Here is a 16,631-nt window from a genome sequence, read left to right as displayed (position 1 = left end):
GACCCAGACGGCGAAAAACATGTTCCTTCGTCATGAAAAGTATCATGTGTAGCCTTCCCAGTATCACGTGTACATTTATCATTAAGTGGATAATCTAATATTTTTCATGTCGGTAAAGTCTAGGGAACGAGGCTGCCGCATTTAACTATATATTTATCGAAACTGTTTTAAATCAACAAAAGGTAATAATAGAATGTAATGTGTACAAAGTTGGAGGCTCGGTGGCCGGGTGGTGTGTGTGTGTGGTGTGTGTGGTGTGTGTGTGTGTGTGTGTGTGTGTGTGTGTGTGTGTGTGTGTGTGTGTGTGTGTGTGTGTGTGTGTGTGTGGTGTGTGTGTGGGGTGTGTGTGTGTGTGTGTGGTGTGTGTGTGTACTCACCTAGTTGTACTCACCTAGTTGTGTTTGCGGGGGTTGAGCTCTGGCTCTTTGGTCCCGCCTCTCAACCGTCAATCAACAGGTGTACAGATTCCTGAGCCTATCGGGCTCTGTCATATCTACACTTGAAACTGTGTATGGAGTCAGCCTCCACCACATCACTTCCTAATGCATTCCATTTGTCAACCACTCTGACACTAAAAAAGTTCTTTCTAATATCTCTGTGGCTCATTTGGGCACTCAGTTTCCACCTGTGTCCCCTAGTACGTGTGCCCCTTGTGTTAAATAGACTGTCTTTATCTACCCTATCAATCCCCTTCAGAATCTTGAATGTGGTGATCATGTCCCCCCTAACTCTTCTGTCTTCCAGCGAAGACAGTGTGTGTGTGTGTGTGTGTGTGTGTGTGTGTGTGTGTGTGTGTGTGTGTGTGTGTGTGTGTGTGTGTGTGTAGTGGTGTGTACTCAGTTGTGCTTGCGGGGGTTGAGTTCTGGCTGTTTGGTCCCGCCTCTCAACTGTTAATCAACTGGTGTACAGATTCCTGAGCCTACTGGGCTCTATCATACCTACATATGAAACTGTATTTGAAACTCTTCCCTTCCCCCCCTCTCTCCTCCCTTCCTCCTCTCTCCAAAGTTATTATATTTACTAGTAAAACCACGCTGTCACCTGTGAACTCCTTAAACCACGCTATCACATGTGAACGCTCATAACCATTGACAGGCTAGCTAATACTGTGACAGACACATCCCTCCGTCGCAAGTCCTGAATTGAAGTACTCTTGGTCTCCTGCAGGTGGTGGAAGACGCCCACGCTGGGGCCATCCTGTTCCTGCGGGTAGTGAACAGGTTCATGTACACCACCGGCACGGACCACACGGCCAGGTGCTGGGTGAGGGAGGGCCTGGAGAACACCCGCACCTTCAGGGACCACACCGACTCCGTCCCCTGCGCCAGGTTCCACAATGGTGTTTGTAAGTGGTGCTAAGGCGCGCCCCTGTCTCTTATATTGCTCCGGTTGACCATGGCCTCATCCCAACCACTTGGGCTGGACGGTAAGAGCGACGGTCTCGCGTCATGCAGGTCGGCGTTCAATCCCCGACCGTCCAAGTGGTTGGGCACCATTCCTTCTCCCCCCCCCCTCGTCCCATTCCAAATCCTTATCCTGACCTCTTCCAAGTGCTATATAGTCGTAATGACTTGGTGCTTTCCCCCTTAATAGTTCCCTAGTTCAAGGCCTCATCCTGTCACTATTACCTTCTCGTAAAACTACTTTACCCACCTACATTTTCCTTAGTTTACCTGTTGAGTACGACCACAGTTGTATTTAGAGAGCAAAAGATTATACTAGTGTTATAAGTTTAGGAATTTATTCCGTACGAGTTGTGATCGTCAAAATTTTAGTAGAAATGTTGCATATATAATGGACTGAATATTATATATATATATATATATATATATATATATATATATATATATATATATATATATATATATATATATATATATATATATATATACAGATATATATATATACAGATATATATATATATATATATATATATATACAGATATATATATATATATATATATATATATATACAGATATATATATATACAGATATATATATATACAGATATATATATATATATATATATATATATATATATATATATATATATATATATATATATATATATATATATATATATATATATACATACAATACACACACACACACACAAAACTCCAAACTGAAGTTTTACAACTTTAGAACACTTTCCCATCAGGAGTTCACTTGCGTGTTTAGGCAAGTTACTGCATTAAGCATAGACACAGTGTTCTCCCATATTAACGGACTTTATGAAAGAACGCGAGTGACCCCTCGCTAGCTCTAGTTGCCCTTGGGAGGTGGCGATCTTTGGGAGGATAAAATACCCCGAAATTACCATCTCTTCTTTAAGGGTCTGAGTTTGGTGTAGTGGGTTAAAGGCGTACCTGTTATGCCAGTTGCTGTGAGGCTTCTGTGCTGGCTGGGGTTCAAGTCTCCTGATGGGAAAGTGTTCTAAAGTTGTAAAACTTCACTTGCGTGTTTAGGGAAGTTACTGCTTAAAAAATTATATATATATATATATATATATATATATATATATATATATATATATATATATATATATAAAATATATAATATATATATATATATATATATATATATATATATATATATATATATATATATATATATATATATATATATATTAACAATCTTTGGACAACACCCACCAGTGGGACTCGAACCCAGAAAGCACAACTACCTTCCAGTAGCTGCCATAACTAGTACGCTTTAATACTGCCATAACTGTACGCTTTCTGATGGTGTAGTGGGTTAAAGCGTACTAGTTATGGCAGCTACTGGAAGGTAATTGTGCTTTCTGGGTTCGAGTCCCACTGGTGGGTGTTGTCCAAAGATTGTTAATATATATATATATATATATATATATATATATATATATATATATATATATATATATATATATATACTGGAATAAAATAGACCAACCTCCCACGACTTCACAATTTTCTTAAACCAGTCTCAGAGTAAAAGAGTAACTATTCTATTTTTTAGTATTTCACACCGCTTGGCTCCCCTCACTGGTGACCACCCACACAATTATACTATTATATTTTATTGATGAGAAAGAGACAGACAGACACAGGGCAGCAACGGAAAGACAGATACCGAGACAGACACAGAAAGAGAGACAAAGACCGAGAGACAAATTGAATAAACAGGCAGTCTAGATGGATTAATAGTTGGATGGTTAGAAAGATGAATAGATGAAGGGATATACAGATGGATGGATAGACAGATGGAAAGAGATTTGTGGAGAGGTGTACTTACAATGCGTGAAATCCTGATCAGGCTTCAGTGGAAGCCTCAGGACCCTCCTAGAGGTTTCAGTTCAACCTCAGGTTGCATTGCTTTTAACCATGTCGTGGTGTAGTGGTCTAGGGCGTGTCCTTGGGAGTACCAAGTGTGATGCTTGACTCCTCCTCGTGGCTCCTGCTGATTTCTAGTATATCTCCCCATCTCTCTCCTTTCCTGCAATGTGGTAAAGTCCAGTTCCCTCGGTCTTTCCTCATAGCTTAAACCCTTCAGTTCAGGAACGAGTATTGTTGCGTTTCTTTAGACTTTTTCTAGTTTCTCCTTGCCCTTTTTCAAGTAAGGGATCTACGCTGGGAACGCATATTTAGGTGTGGGTCTCAAATTCGCTCGATATAGGGTCCCAAAAAAGCCCTTTTGTCCAAATGATTTAAGAATACACGAATGGTGGCTAGTTAGCGATATGAAGCTGTTGTTATGCAGTTAGTGTGGGTGTTTGGCATTAGGTTTGGGGTTATGACCACTCCCAGCTCTTCCTCCTTTTCTGAGTGAAGAATCTACTTTCTCTTGTCTTCATCCTTTACTGCTGTACTGGTCTTCGCACTCATGTTCTCAATCCTCATAACTTTGCATTTGGCTGGGATAAACTCTAGCAGCAATTTTTCAGACCACTTCTGAAGTATATTCATATCCGTTTACAATGTCTCACAATCTGTCTCTGTCCTAACTCTTCTCATCAGTTTCGCATCTGGAAACATTGATATTAAGTTGCCAATCCTGTCTGATCGCGCGGGTGTGCGATCAGACAGGAAATTGCGGTTGTGTGTGTGTGTGTGTGTGTGTGTGTGTGTGTGTGTGTGTGTGTGTGTGTGTACTCACCTAGTTGTGCTTGCGGGGGTTGAGCTTTAACTTTTGTCCCGCCTCTCAACTGTCAATAAACTGGTGTACAGATTCTTGGGCCTACTGGGCTCTATCATATCTACACTTGAAGCTGTGTATGGAGTCAGCCTCCACCACATCACTGCCTAATGCATTCCACCTGTTAGCTACTCTGACACTGAAAAAGTTCTTTCTAACGTCCCTGTGGCTCATTTGGGTACTTAGTACCGATGAGTGAGAGAGAGAGTGTGTGTGTGTGTGTGTGTGTGTGTGTGTGTGTGTGTGTGTGTGTGTGTGCGCGCGAGTGCGATTAACAGAGTTCGTTTGCGATATTTGTCACCATCTTACAGTGTACACGGCTTGCAACGACGGCATAGTGAGGGCCTTCAACGCTAAGAGTGGTTCACTGAAGCGTAAGTTCATCGGGCACGAGAGTGCGGTGACGTGCCTGGCGGTGTGTGTGAACCAGCAGGGGCAGGAGGTGTTCACGAGGCTCCTCACCGGCTCCAACGACAGCACCCTCAGGGTATGGAACGCCACGGGCATCAGGTACTTATATCGCCCTCACTTTCACACATTAATAATCAAATCACGATCTTTATTCGTAAAGACTTGTATATTTATAATTGAGTTAGTTTATATAAAATTACAGTACTGTACAATAATTACGTAAGAGAAAGTTACAGTAACTGCATAGCACGTACTCATCATTATGTGCTCTATAAATCTGATTTAGAATAATTATAAGATATATATATATATATATATATATATATATATATATATATATATATATATATATATATATATATATATATATATATATATATAATATTATAGTGATGCAGAAGTCTTAAGAGATGTCTGGAGTGAACAGGTGTTACAGCCATAGACAACTTCACCATTAGAGCTCTGACACTGATATTGACATAATATTGAGCATAAAATTAAGGCGACAAGAAGACAATTTGATGGAGAGTAATATATACTAATGCCGTGTAGTTATATCAATTTGCACAACCTCTGCCTTTTACATCATAATAATTTAGGGACTAGACTGGAACATCGTTTATACTGCAAGGCTCATCCTGCAACATTGCTCTAACTTTATGCATTGTAAGAACGTCTTTGGAGCAGGACGGCAGGTTGGAGCCAGCATCTTAGGTCACCCTGGACATACACATTAGCCCAAGGACCGTGATATGCTCAACGTTACGCAATGTGGCGTCCTCCGGGACGTCAGGTTCCCACCGAGCTGGCAGCCAATCCATTTTTGTTTAACATAAAATCAGGTGTAGGCGGTGGAGTTCCCCCTTCAAATGGTCCCAGCAAATACATAATGAAAGTACATCAGCTTTATATATCTATGATAACATCTTTGGGGCAGCGTGGCTGAAACCACTCTTGTTCCTAGTTCACGAGAATGATCTACCCGACGGAGCGAATTCGTGCAAGTCAATGTTTGTACATGATGCAAGGCTGACGAGGAACGTGAAAACAAAGTGCAGGAAGGTAGAGGACCTTGACTAACTCCAGGAGTCGTCAAACAAATGGTTGCTGGAATTAAATCCCAACACGTCTAAGGTTATGAAGATGAGAAAGCGAGAAATTAGACCGAGGAAGCATCTACAAGAATGGGAAAGAGACAGATTTGGGAGTGGGTATAATTGTATCACTAACACCAGAGCTACACAGAACTAAGGTAACACTGGCAGCATATGGAAGCTGGGAAATATAAAATCATCGTTTAGAAACTAAAACCAGGATTCCTTTAAGGCAATTTACGCAACATTTGTTAGACCAATACTGGAATATGCAGCACCGGCATGGCTAATGGAACTAAATCTCCATCCCTTGAAGATAAAAAAAAGAACAGGAAATATGATCACAAAATACATGATACTGAGGGGAAGAAACCAGACGGATAAGGACAGCCTCTTCACATTGACAGACTATATGACGTGGAGACAGGAAAGGGCAGTGAGGTAAAGCAATGTAAGGAAAGACTTGTACCCCTGCACGGGTGGTACCCCTGCACGGGTGGTCAACTTGTACCCCTGCACGGGTGGTACCCCTGCACGGGTGGTCAACTTGTACCCCTGCACGGGTGGTACCCCTGCACGGGTGGTCAACAAGTGGTATGCCTTGACGGAAGTTGTGGAAGTCATAGCCAGCCACAAAATTTGGGCAAATTCGACACAATTTGAACTGTTGAATACTTCAAATTTAAGGCAACAGGTTCAACAAGGGCAGTAAGCGAGGCATAGAGAGGTAGACCACAGTCCCCGATGGACACTGTTACGGCCACTTAGGACCAGCAACCGGGTTCTTTATGTTATAACCTTTTTTAGTGTATTCGACCCCTAGTCGGAAGTTGGCTTTCAAGAAATGGCGATATAGCGCAATAAAGAGTAAGGGGGGGGGATACACTATTCTTTTCTATAATAATTACCTTTACCAATAAAAATATATTTACCGTCACCATTAAAATGTCTTCGATAAAATAGATTATGACTACACGTATATACAGTAATGGCACTTTCACTGAAGACACTACTACGTTGGCAGTGTTCACCAACTTCAGCGTTTCCGCCGCCCAGTACCTGGCGCACGTGTACTGACAAACGCTGGCGAGTTCACCGTTTACGTTTTTTTACGTGGGCCAGTCCACCGACACAGTTTCACGAGGTGCCTACACCCCCACTATCGTTCTCCAGCTACTCACTGGCAGAGGACTTGAGCCACACGCTGATCGGGGTCACAAACAACCATACACAGGGGTAGCTAACCCCTGGCAGAAGCCTCTAGCAACCGCCTAGCAGCACTTCACGATAGGCACCTCACTGTCACCCGTTACTCTCCTAAGCCAATCCCGGGGTATGCCCATCTCTACCAACACTTACGTAATTTAGCAGCTAACGCACTGCTCAGATCGACGGCGACTTAGTTTTCTTCCAGAAAAAAGCTAAGACTACGTGGACAGCCCAAGGTAAACTGCCTTCCTCAGTACAATCACCTCCACACGTCTTTTCTGTGGACAAAAATGTTATCAATTAAACGGAGGGTACACTGGGGGGAAGCCATGAGGTAACACTCACGTTGCAACCCGTTCTCGCACTTGCTTACAGTCAATATTGGCTTATTTAATAAGTGCATTTGTGACATACTAATTGATTGTGAATATTTTAGTTTACCTTGAAAAGCTTCATAGAAAACATCGACCTCACCTAACCTTCTTAGCATGTTAAGATAAGCATCTTATTGCTTCTTATTTACAATTATTAATTAACCTATCAACGGTATAGGTTAAGTAATAATTGTAATTAAGAAGCAATAAGATGCTTATCTTAACATACTAAGAATGTTAGGTGAGGTCGGTGTTTTCTACGAAGCTTTTCAAGGTAAACTAAAATATTTACAATCAATTAGTATGTCACAAATGCACTTATTAAATAAGCCAATATTGACAGAAGCAAGTGCGAGAACGGGTTGCACTCATCGGGGGAGTTGACATTATACTCGTAGCACAAACTAGGTGGCGCTGATCTTGGTACGCCACTCGCCAGAGGTCGTCCACGTCGACCTCACATTCCGATTAAGGCAGGAAACCAGAGCCATTTGTCGCTGACACGCCACCACCAATAGATGGCGTTGTCCATGTAGCGTCCAATATCAGGGGAGTTTGAGTGGAGACTCATAGATGGCGTTGGAATTGCCATGCCACACTCAGACGATGGTGCCGATACCGTAACATTGTTCGGTAAATACTGTTAGATAAGGGTGTATGTGAGGAACGTGTAAGATGAACTGGCTGCGAACTCGGTGCCTCCAGAGTCCTTGTAGGTTCCGACGGACTCGTGCTTGTGTAACTTTTAACATATCGTGGTCCAGGGGTTACAGTGTGTTTGATCCCGCTCTCCTGCTCCACACACTCTCTCACTGATTCATCACGTTAATGTCATTGTATTGTATATCATGCACTCTGTTAGAGTCCAGGGCATAGTACTTGCATCATGCACTCTGTTAGAGCCCAGGGCATAGTACTTGCATCATGCACTCTCTTTGAGCCCAGGGCATAGTACTTGCATCATGCACTCTGTTAGAGCCCAGGGCAACCATCCCCCCCCCCGGTATGTGCTTCAGAGAAGCTGCGGGATCCTTGTGAGGGAAGTAGCACTCCAGGTTGCAATTCTTTTACCGTGTCGGGGCGCAGTCGACTAAGGCTCGTCTGAGATTATCCCGGACGCAGGTTCGAACCCTCATCACGACTCTTGTGGATTTGTTCATTTGATATATCACACTATTGTGATTTCTATGTGTACACTGAGAGGTGTATCCCGCTTCTTGGTGTATATACACTGAGAGGTGTACCCCACTTCTTGGTGTATATACACTGAGAGGTGTATCCTGCTTCTTGGTGTATATACACTGAGAGGTGTATCCCGCTTCTTGGTGTATATACACTGAGAGGTGTACCCCACTTCTTGGTGTATATACACTGAGAGGTGTACCCTGCTTCTTGGTGTATATACACTGAGAGGTGTATCCCGCTTCTTGGTGTATATACACTGAGAGGTGTACCCTGCTTCTTGGTGTATATACACTGAGAGGTGTACCCTGCTTCTTGGTGTATATACACTGAGAGGTGTACCCTGCTTCTTGGTGTATATACACTGAGAGGTGTATCCCGCTTCTTGGTGTATATACACTGAGAGGTGTATCCCACTTCTTGGTGTATATACACTGAGAGGTGTACCCTGCTTCTTGGTGTATATACACTGAGAGGTGTACCCTGCTTCTTGGTGTATATACACTGAGAGGTGTACCCTGCTTCTTGGTGTATATACACTGAGAGGTGTATCCCACTTCTTGGTGTATATACACTGAGAGGTGTATCCTGCTTCTTGGTGTATATACACTGAGAGGTGTACCCTGCTTCTTGGTGTATATACACTGAGAGGTGTACCCTGCTTCTTGGTGTATATACACTGAGAGGTGTATTCCGCTTCTTGGTGTATATACACTGAGAGGTGTACCCTGCTTCTTGGTGTATATACACTGAGAGGTGTACCCTGCTTCTTGGTGTATATACACTGAGAGGTGTATCCCGCTTCTTGGTGTATATACACTGAGAGGTGTACCCTGCTTCTTGGTGTATATACACTGAGAGGTGTACCCTGCTTCTTGGTGTATATACACTGAGAGGTGTATTCCGCTTCTTGGTGTATATACACTGAGAGGTGTACCCTGCTTCTTGGTGTATATACACTGAGAGGTGTACCTTGCTTCTTGGTGTATATACACTGAGAGGTGTATTCCGCTTCTTGGTGTATATACACTGAGAGGTGTACCTTGCTTCTTGGTGTATATACACTGAGAGGTGTACCTTGCTTCTTGGTGTATATACACTGAGAGGTGTACCCTGCTTCTTGGTGTATATACACTGAGAGGTGTACCCAGCTTCTTGGTGTATATATACTGAGAGGTGTACCCTACTTCTTGGTGTATATACACTGAGAGGTGTATTCCGCTTCTTGGTGTATATACACTGAGAGGTGTACCCCGCTTCTTGGTGTATATACACTGAGAGGTGTATCCAGCTTCTCAGTATATATACACTGAGAGGTGTACCCCGCTTCTCAGTGTATATACACTGAGAGGTGTATCCAGCTTCTCAGTATATATACACTGAGAGGTGTACCCCGCTTCTCAGTGTATATACACTGAGAGGTGTATCCAGCTTCTCAGTGTATATACACTGAGAGTTCACCTAACCTTACGGTGGTCAAGGTCCCCGCGGCCTGGTCACGTGAACTTTAGCTCTAGAACTAAAATAAATCTGGCCTATTTGGCCAGTAAACACTTGTGGTAGCCATAACAGACTCTGATGACAATGATCTGCTTCCCTGCAGCGAGCAGCTGCCGTCAGTGGGCGAGGCTGAGGACCACGAGTACAGCTGGCAGCAGGACCAGCGGCTGGAGGAGCTCAACCGTCACCTAGACGGCTACCTGCCCGACGACCCGCTCTCCAAGTCCTCGGCTTCCTCCGTCGGCGCCGGCAGCAAGACGACCCTCGAAGCTGACACCTTAGGCATCATTGATGTTGACACCTAGAGCAAACGCTTTGGACCGTGGCGAAGGAACGTGTGACGTGTACACCGCTAGAGGGAGAGGTTGTGACGGTGTACAACGCTAGAGGGAGAGGTTGTGACGGTGTACAACGCTAGAGGGAGAGGTTGTGCCGGGGTACAACGCTAGAGGGAGAGGTTGTGACGGGGTACACCGCTAGAGGGAGAGGTTGTGACGGGGTACACCGCTAGAGGGAGAGGTTGTGACGGGGTACAACGCTAGAGGGAGAGGTTGTGACGGGGTACAACGCTAGAGGGAGAGGTTGTGACGGTGTACACCGCTAGAGGGAGAGGTTGTGACGGGGTACAACGCTAGAGGGAGAGGTTGTGACGGGGTACAACGCTAGAGGGAGAGGTTGTGACGGGGTACAACGCTAGAGGGAGAGGTTGTGACGGTGTACACCGCTAGAGGGAGAGGTTGTGACGGTGTACAACGCTAGAGGGAGAGGTTGTGACGGTACAACGCTAGAGGGAGAGGTTGTGACGGTACAATGCTAGAGGGAGAGATGAAGATGGTGTACAAGAACTCACAAGTCTCAGATCCGGGTATGCCGAAGGCAAACATTTGTTTTCCATGCTCAGGGATTCTGAAAAAATATCAATGCATCTTAGAAGAAAGTAGACATAATTCTGTCTCTTAAGCCAAATAACTCTGGTAATTACAGACAAAATTAATAAACATCGTTCATTAGTAAAACTGGAGAACGGATGGTTTTAAATAAGCAACTGTGGAAGATTGGAGATCTACATAAGCACGTATTTGGCTTCACTAGAGGAGTAGGTATAGTAAAGGAACATTACTAGAAACAGTTAACTTAGGCTCGGCTATAGTGATCTTCGTTGATCTAGAAAAGGCATTTGAATTTGCAAGCAATTTAACACACCTTTATCCAAAAAAGATATTGTGACAACTGGTAGCCTGGATTTAAGATTACCTAAGTCACTGATGTGCCAAAGCAAAGCTGCAGGGCAAAGTATCAGTCTACCACCTGCATTACAATGGGATTCCACTAGGAGGAGTCTATACACAGCTGTAGGATACACACAAGTGTAGGATATACACACAGGTGCGGGATATATACAGGTGCGGGATATATACAAGTGTGGGATATACATTGAAATAACGTAATAATGCATCGTGTAATAACGCACCTTCTAATAACGCACCGTGTAATAATGCATTATGTTATAACGCATTGAGTAATAATGCACTGTAATAACGCATTGTGTAATAACACATCGTGTAATAACGCATCGTTTAATAACGCATCGTTTAATAACGCAGCACCGTGTAATAATGCATTATGTAATAACGCATTGTGTAATAATGCATCGTGGAATCCGTACGGTGTAATAACACATTGTGCAATCAGCTCATGATGTCTAGTAGTAAGAGAGAGAGAGGGAGAGGGACAGACAGACAGACAGAGACAGACAGAGACAGAGACAGACAGAGACAGACAGACAGAGACAGACAGACAGAGACAGACAGAGACAGACAGAGACAGACAGAGACAGAAACAGACAGAGACAGAGACAGACAGAGACAGAGACAGACAGAGCGAGACAGAGATCTGTTGTTGCCAGTGTACTATACTAGTAGAACAAGCCAGATCACACGAACATGGTGACCCTACCTGTGCCTGTTGTAACCACCACTGGTCACAACTAAACACATGACCACAAGGTTACCACGGAGCGGCTGAGAGGTAAAAGACTTCATGTTTCCACACGGGGTGGTCTCCGAAATTACGTTGCTTGGCCCACTTTTGTGTGTAGTAAAACCAAGGCAGGACGGCCAACTGTTCACAGCGGTCAACAAGTGAATAGTGCCGACAGCAACACCACAGAATCCAAAGTGAATTCTGCCACATTATAGGTCGCATGTAATTCTTAATATGAAGCAGGGAATTAGAGTTTCGGTTCACATCAATATTTGTCTTTGATGTGGTGCTATTTTAATATGGTTCCCGTTTATGGGGACAACGGATTTATAGGTGAGGGGGAGGGGTTTCACTGATGCAACCATGTATATCTTACGACAACTAGTTTATTATACTTAAACGTATACATATACATAGTTGGCGGTAAATTGTTTTTAAGAAGCATTATAGGCAAATCTTCGTGCAGTATCCGTTCTTCAGCCGATACTCAGATCTCTGGCTTCAAGTTCAAGTAAGTTGATTGAGACAAGAAAAAAAGATACATCTCAAAGCGATAGAGTAGCTTAGGCTATCTCCGGCTTAACACTCAATATGATACGCTTCACAGATCATAGCTGCCAACACCACTGCCGTTATAGTTAAAGGACAATATCAGGATCTCACCACGATAAGCTGGACACATTAGCATGCACACGAAGTCTGACGTGTTATCAAATACATCACAGATACATGCTCGATCATGTGACCAGCACTCGTAAGCTCTCACGGCCACACCAATGTGAGTTTCAGCTCTCCTCCAGTCTCAGCTGGATCACCCTATGGCACCACATACGTGAGACAATGTGTATGCAAAATTACAACGTACTTACATAAATCAGCTCTCACACATTCACATCCACGCTTCTTCGCCATCGTTTGGTGGGCGCACAGCTATGATCATCAGTCTCCACCGCTGTGGTCTCAGTACCACCGACGGGAGTCGAGTAATGGAGGAGCCAAGCTGAACTGTCCAGAGTCCTGTACTTTGGGACTGGTCAGCTCTTAAGAGCAGGAGGGTCCACCTCTGATCTGCGCCAAGTTCTCACCGAGAATGAACGATGGTGTGGTTACACGGCTCAAATCTCGCAATTCATTAAAACTTACACAGACCACCAATCAGAATGCAGCTGTTACCTTAACCAGACATTCTGATTGGCTCAACCATAGGTCCGTCTGACGTCAACAGAGGTACATTGAGCGTAGCTAGCTCGACAGTTGAGGTCACTTCCCTGACCTGACTCCAGCCTTCTTGCCACTGAAGCTTGTTGCATCTTAAATGGTGATGCTTCATCAATCTCAACACATTGCGACGTGTAGCTCCCATCATCTTGTGAAGCCAGACATTGTTTGCCTTCACTCATATTCCATCTAAATTGCAAATGAGATTACCTATCCAGGGACACCCAAGACAAGGTTACTCCAACCTGGAAGGGAAGGGAACTATTAGGGATCAAACAAGCCATTACGCCTATATAGCACTTGGAAGGGGTCAGGATAAGGATTTAGGATGGGACGGGTATCCGTGTATCCTTCAAAAATTTACACGCAAGTCCAGCTCAGACTCAGAACAACTTATTGTTCTCTTACATGTGTATTGTAACATTCATACAAGGGAAGGCGGAGAATTCGCATGATGTTTCATCATTTGTCCTGCTCTTATAGTCATCACTGTCATCAATGTTTTGGCCTAATGAGATCATGTGACTCTGCATTTAATAAGCCTATCACAACTAACAGCTTCTGACTAACCATCACTGATATTTTTTGTCCTCAATAAATGCACTGAAAAATACGACACACATCTCGCTATATACATCCTGGAGTGTTGAATTGTATTATCGATTACTCAGTTAAGTGAATCGACTTGAGAATGGTCCAGGGCGGGCCGAAACGTCGTCGTCCCTTCACCTTCTAGTGTGTGGTCTAGTCAACATACTTTAGCCACGTTATTGTGACTCATCGCCTGCACCCAATTAAGTCATTTATAATGTTTCAACAAAATAACATGTTATCATATTTGTTCCACACAAGATGAATATTTGAAGCATAACTAGAGGGAATTATGGGCCATCTGAGGCTACCTTTGTCCTCTGGTGTTGACGCCGGGGATAACGATGAAAGCGCTCGGTCCAGTGTGGGATCATACTATCTTCCACTGAGACCAAAGTCAAGAATTGTCCATTCTTAACTTTGCCAAAAAGAAATGAAGAGATCTCTTGCATAAGTCTGCTCCCAGGAGCTGCAGCACAACCACAAGATCCAGGGCGCCCAAGCAACTCCTCAAGATACTCTGGCATAAGTCTGCTCCCAGGAGCTGCAGCACAACCACAAGATCCAGGGCGCCCAAGCAACTCCTCAAGATACTGTGGAATAGTAAATATTTTCCTTCATATTTCCTGGAATGTGCACTTCATTATACTGTATATTTTTTCTACATAAATAATTATATATTTCTGGCTTTTTTTTATACCAATTCTTTATATATATATATATATATATATATATATATATATATATGTCGTACCTAGTAGCCAGAACTCACTTCTCAGCCTACTATGCAAGGCCCGATTTGCCTAATAAGCCAAGTTTTCCTGAATTAATATATTTTCTATAATATTTTTCTTATGAAATGATAAAGCTGCCCTTTTCACTATGTATGAGGTCATTTTTTTTTTATTGGAGTTAAAATTAGCGTAGATATATGACCGAACCTAACCAACCCTACCTAACCTAACCTAACCTATCTTTATAGGTAAGGTTAGGTTAGGTAGCCAAAAAAAGCTAGGTTAGGTTAGGTTAGGTAGGTTAGGTAGACGAAAAAACATTAATTCATGAAAACTTGGCTTATTAGGCAAATCGGGCCTTGCATAGTAGGCTGAGAAGTGAGTTCTGGCTACTAGGTACGACATATATATATATATATATATATATATATATATATATATGCCGTACCTAGTAGCCAGAACGTCGTACTCGGCCTACTATGCAAGGCCCGATTTGCCTAATAAGCCAAGTTTTCATGAAATAATTGTTTTTCGACTACCTAACCTTACCTAGCTTTCTCGGCTACCTAACCTAACCTATAAAGATAGGTTAGGTAGGGTTGGTTAGGTTCGGTCATATATCTACATTAATTTTAACTCCAATAAAAAAAAATTGACCTCATACATAATGAAATGGGTAGCTTTATCATTTCATAAGAAAAAAATTAGAGAAAATATATTAATTCAGTAAAACTTGGCTTATTAGGCAAATCGGGCCTTGCATAGTAGGCCGAGAAGTGCGTTCTGGCTACTACGTACGACATATATATATATATATATATATATATATATATATATATATATATATATATATATATATATATATATATATATATATATATATATACACACACATATATATATATATATATATATATATACACACATATATATACATATAGGAGAAGGAAAGATTAAGTGTTCAATGAGAATCCACAAGGTGTTCTCTGAATACTCTTTATTTTCTTCTTCAAGGCTCTGGGTCCCTAGAATTGCGCCAGAGGTAGTGCAGTTGTAGGCCACGATTCTGGCACGAATCCTCGACAATTTTTATGTTTTTCTTCACTGAAGCAGGTAAGTTGAAAAATTAACTCTCCAAAGTTAATTTTTACTTTTTATTGGGTCTGACGCCTAGTGATGCGTTTCGTGAGGTCACTCCTCACATTTTCAAAGACAAATTCTACCGTGTTGTTGTTGTTGTTTTTTATTTAGGTACTCAGAACAAAATGTCTATGTAGCACGGGCTATAGTGAGGCCGTAAAAATGAGTTCACAAAAGAATCTTTCTTTAAAAAAGAAAGGATCACAAAAGGATCTTTCTTCAAAAGATAGATCGTCTCGCCGTTCACACAAAGAGACGATCACCAGGGATATTTTGACAAGTAACACCGAAATAATTAATAGATACGATGACAATAGAAGATTAGACATCAGTGAGGCCACGAAAATGGACCACGAAGAGCCATCACGTGGCTGTTCGTGGTCCAGTTTTATCCCCAAGATGTCCACTTCATCATCGAGTATTTATTTTGTCCACCTGTATGTATGCCTGTCCCAGGTTCGATGTCGTTCACTCTAGCTATGACTGTATAACTATAGTTATAACTGCCTGTGTTTTCTCTGCCACCTGTGTTCTGCCATCGTCAACCCCAGGAAGAAATCGCTGCAAGCTTAATGAGCCTCTATAGCAGTCAATTTCTTCACTGCAATATAAGTAAAGGCTCTTATGCGAGGCTTTATATAAGGTGCGGTCATTAGCATAGGCTGGAGCTGAAAATTCAGTAATTTGGCGCAGTAGATGACTGAAGTAGACATTCCACAACACGGGGCCAGGCACACGGGAGTCCGGTGACGCCAGGCTTGTAGATTCTTCTCCATTGAGGGACAGCAAAAGGGTTCTTGAAGGTAGTCGCTAAATAATTGTGAGGTGGATCACGAGATACTCATTGCTTGCATCTTTGCAAGCAATCCTAGGTGTCCTACTCTCTTGCTTTCACTAAGAAAACGCTCTCTTACGCTATCTCACATTATCATATTTTTTCTCATGCTCTCTTGCACAGTCTCTCGTTCTCTTAAGGTCTTTCGTACACTCTTTGTCTCATGCTCTCTAGCTATATCTTTCT

General features: G+C 42.7%; 1 protein-coding gene across 1 annotated transcript in view; it reads left to right on the top strand.

Annotated features, from left to right (window-relative positions):
- LOC138365824 (WD repeat-containing protein 86-like) overlaps positions 1-14,418 on the top strand; it is a 33,159-nt gene extending 18,741 nt beyond the window's left edge. Inside the window, exons 7-9 of the mRNA XM_069326331.1 lie at positions 1,168-1,345; positions 4,486-4,684; positions 10,048-14,418. Of these exons, the coding sequence (XP_069182432.1) occupies positions 1,168-1,345; positions 4,486-4,684; positions 10,048-10,249 (579 nt within the window). The 3' untranslated portion in view covers positions 10,250-14,418. The remainder of the gene's footprint in view (positions 1-1,167; positions 1,346-4,485; positions 4,685-10,047) is intronic.
- Positions 14,419-16,631: the final 2,213 nt, after the last annotated feature.

The sequence above is a fragment of the Procambarus clarkii genome, chromosome 18, assembly GCF_040958095.1.
Source record: "Procambarus clarkii isolate CNS0578487 chromosome 18, FALCON_Pclarkii_2.0, whole genome shotgun sequence".
NCBI classification, from domain to species: domain Eukaryota; kingdom Metazoa; phylum Arthropoda; class Malacostraca; order Decapoda; family Cambaridae; genus Procambarus; species Procambarus clarkii.
The sequence above is the reverse complement of the archived record's forward strand: the minus strand, read 5'-3'. Positions and strand labels throughout refer to the sequence as shown.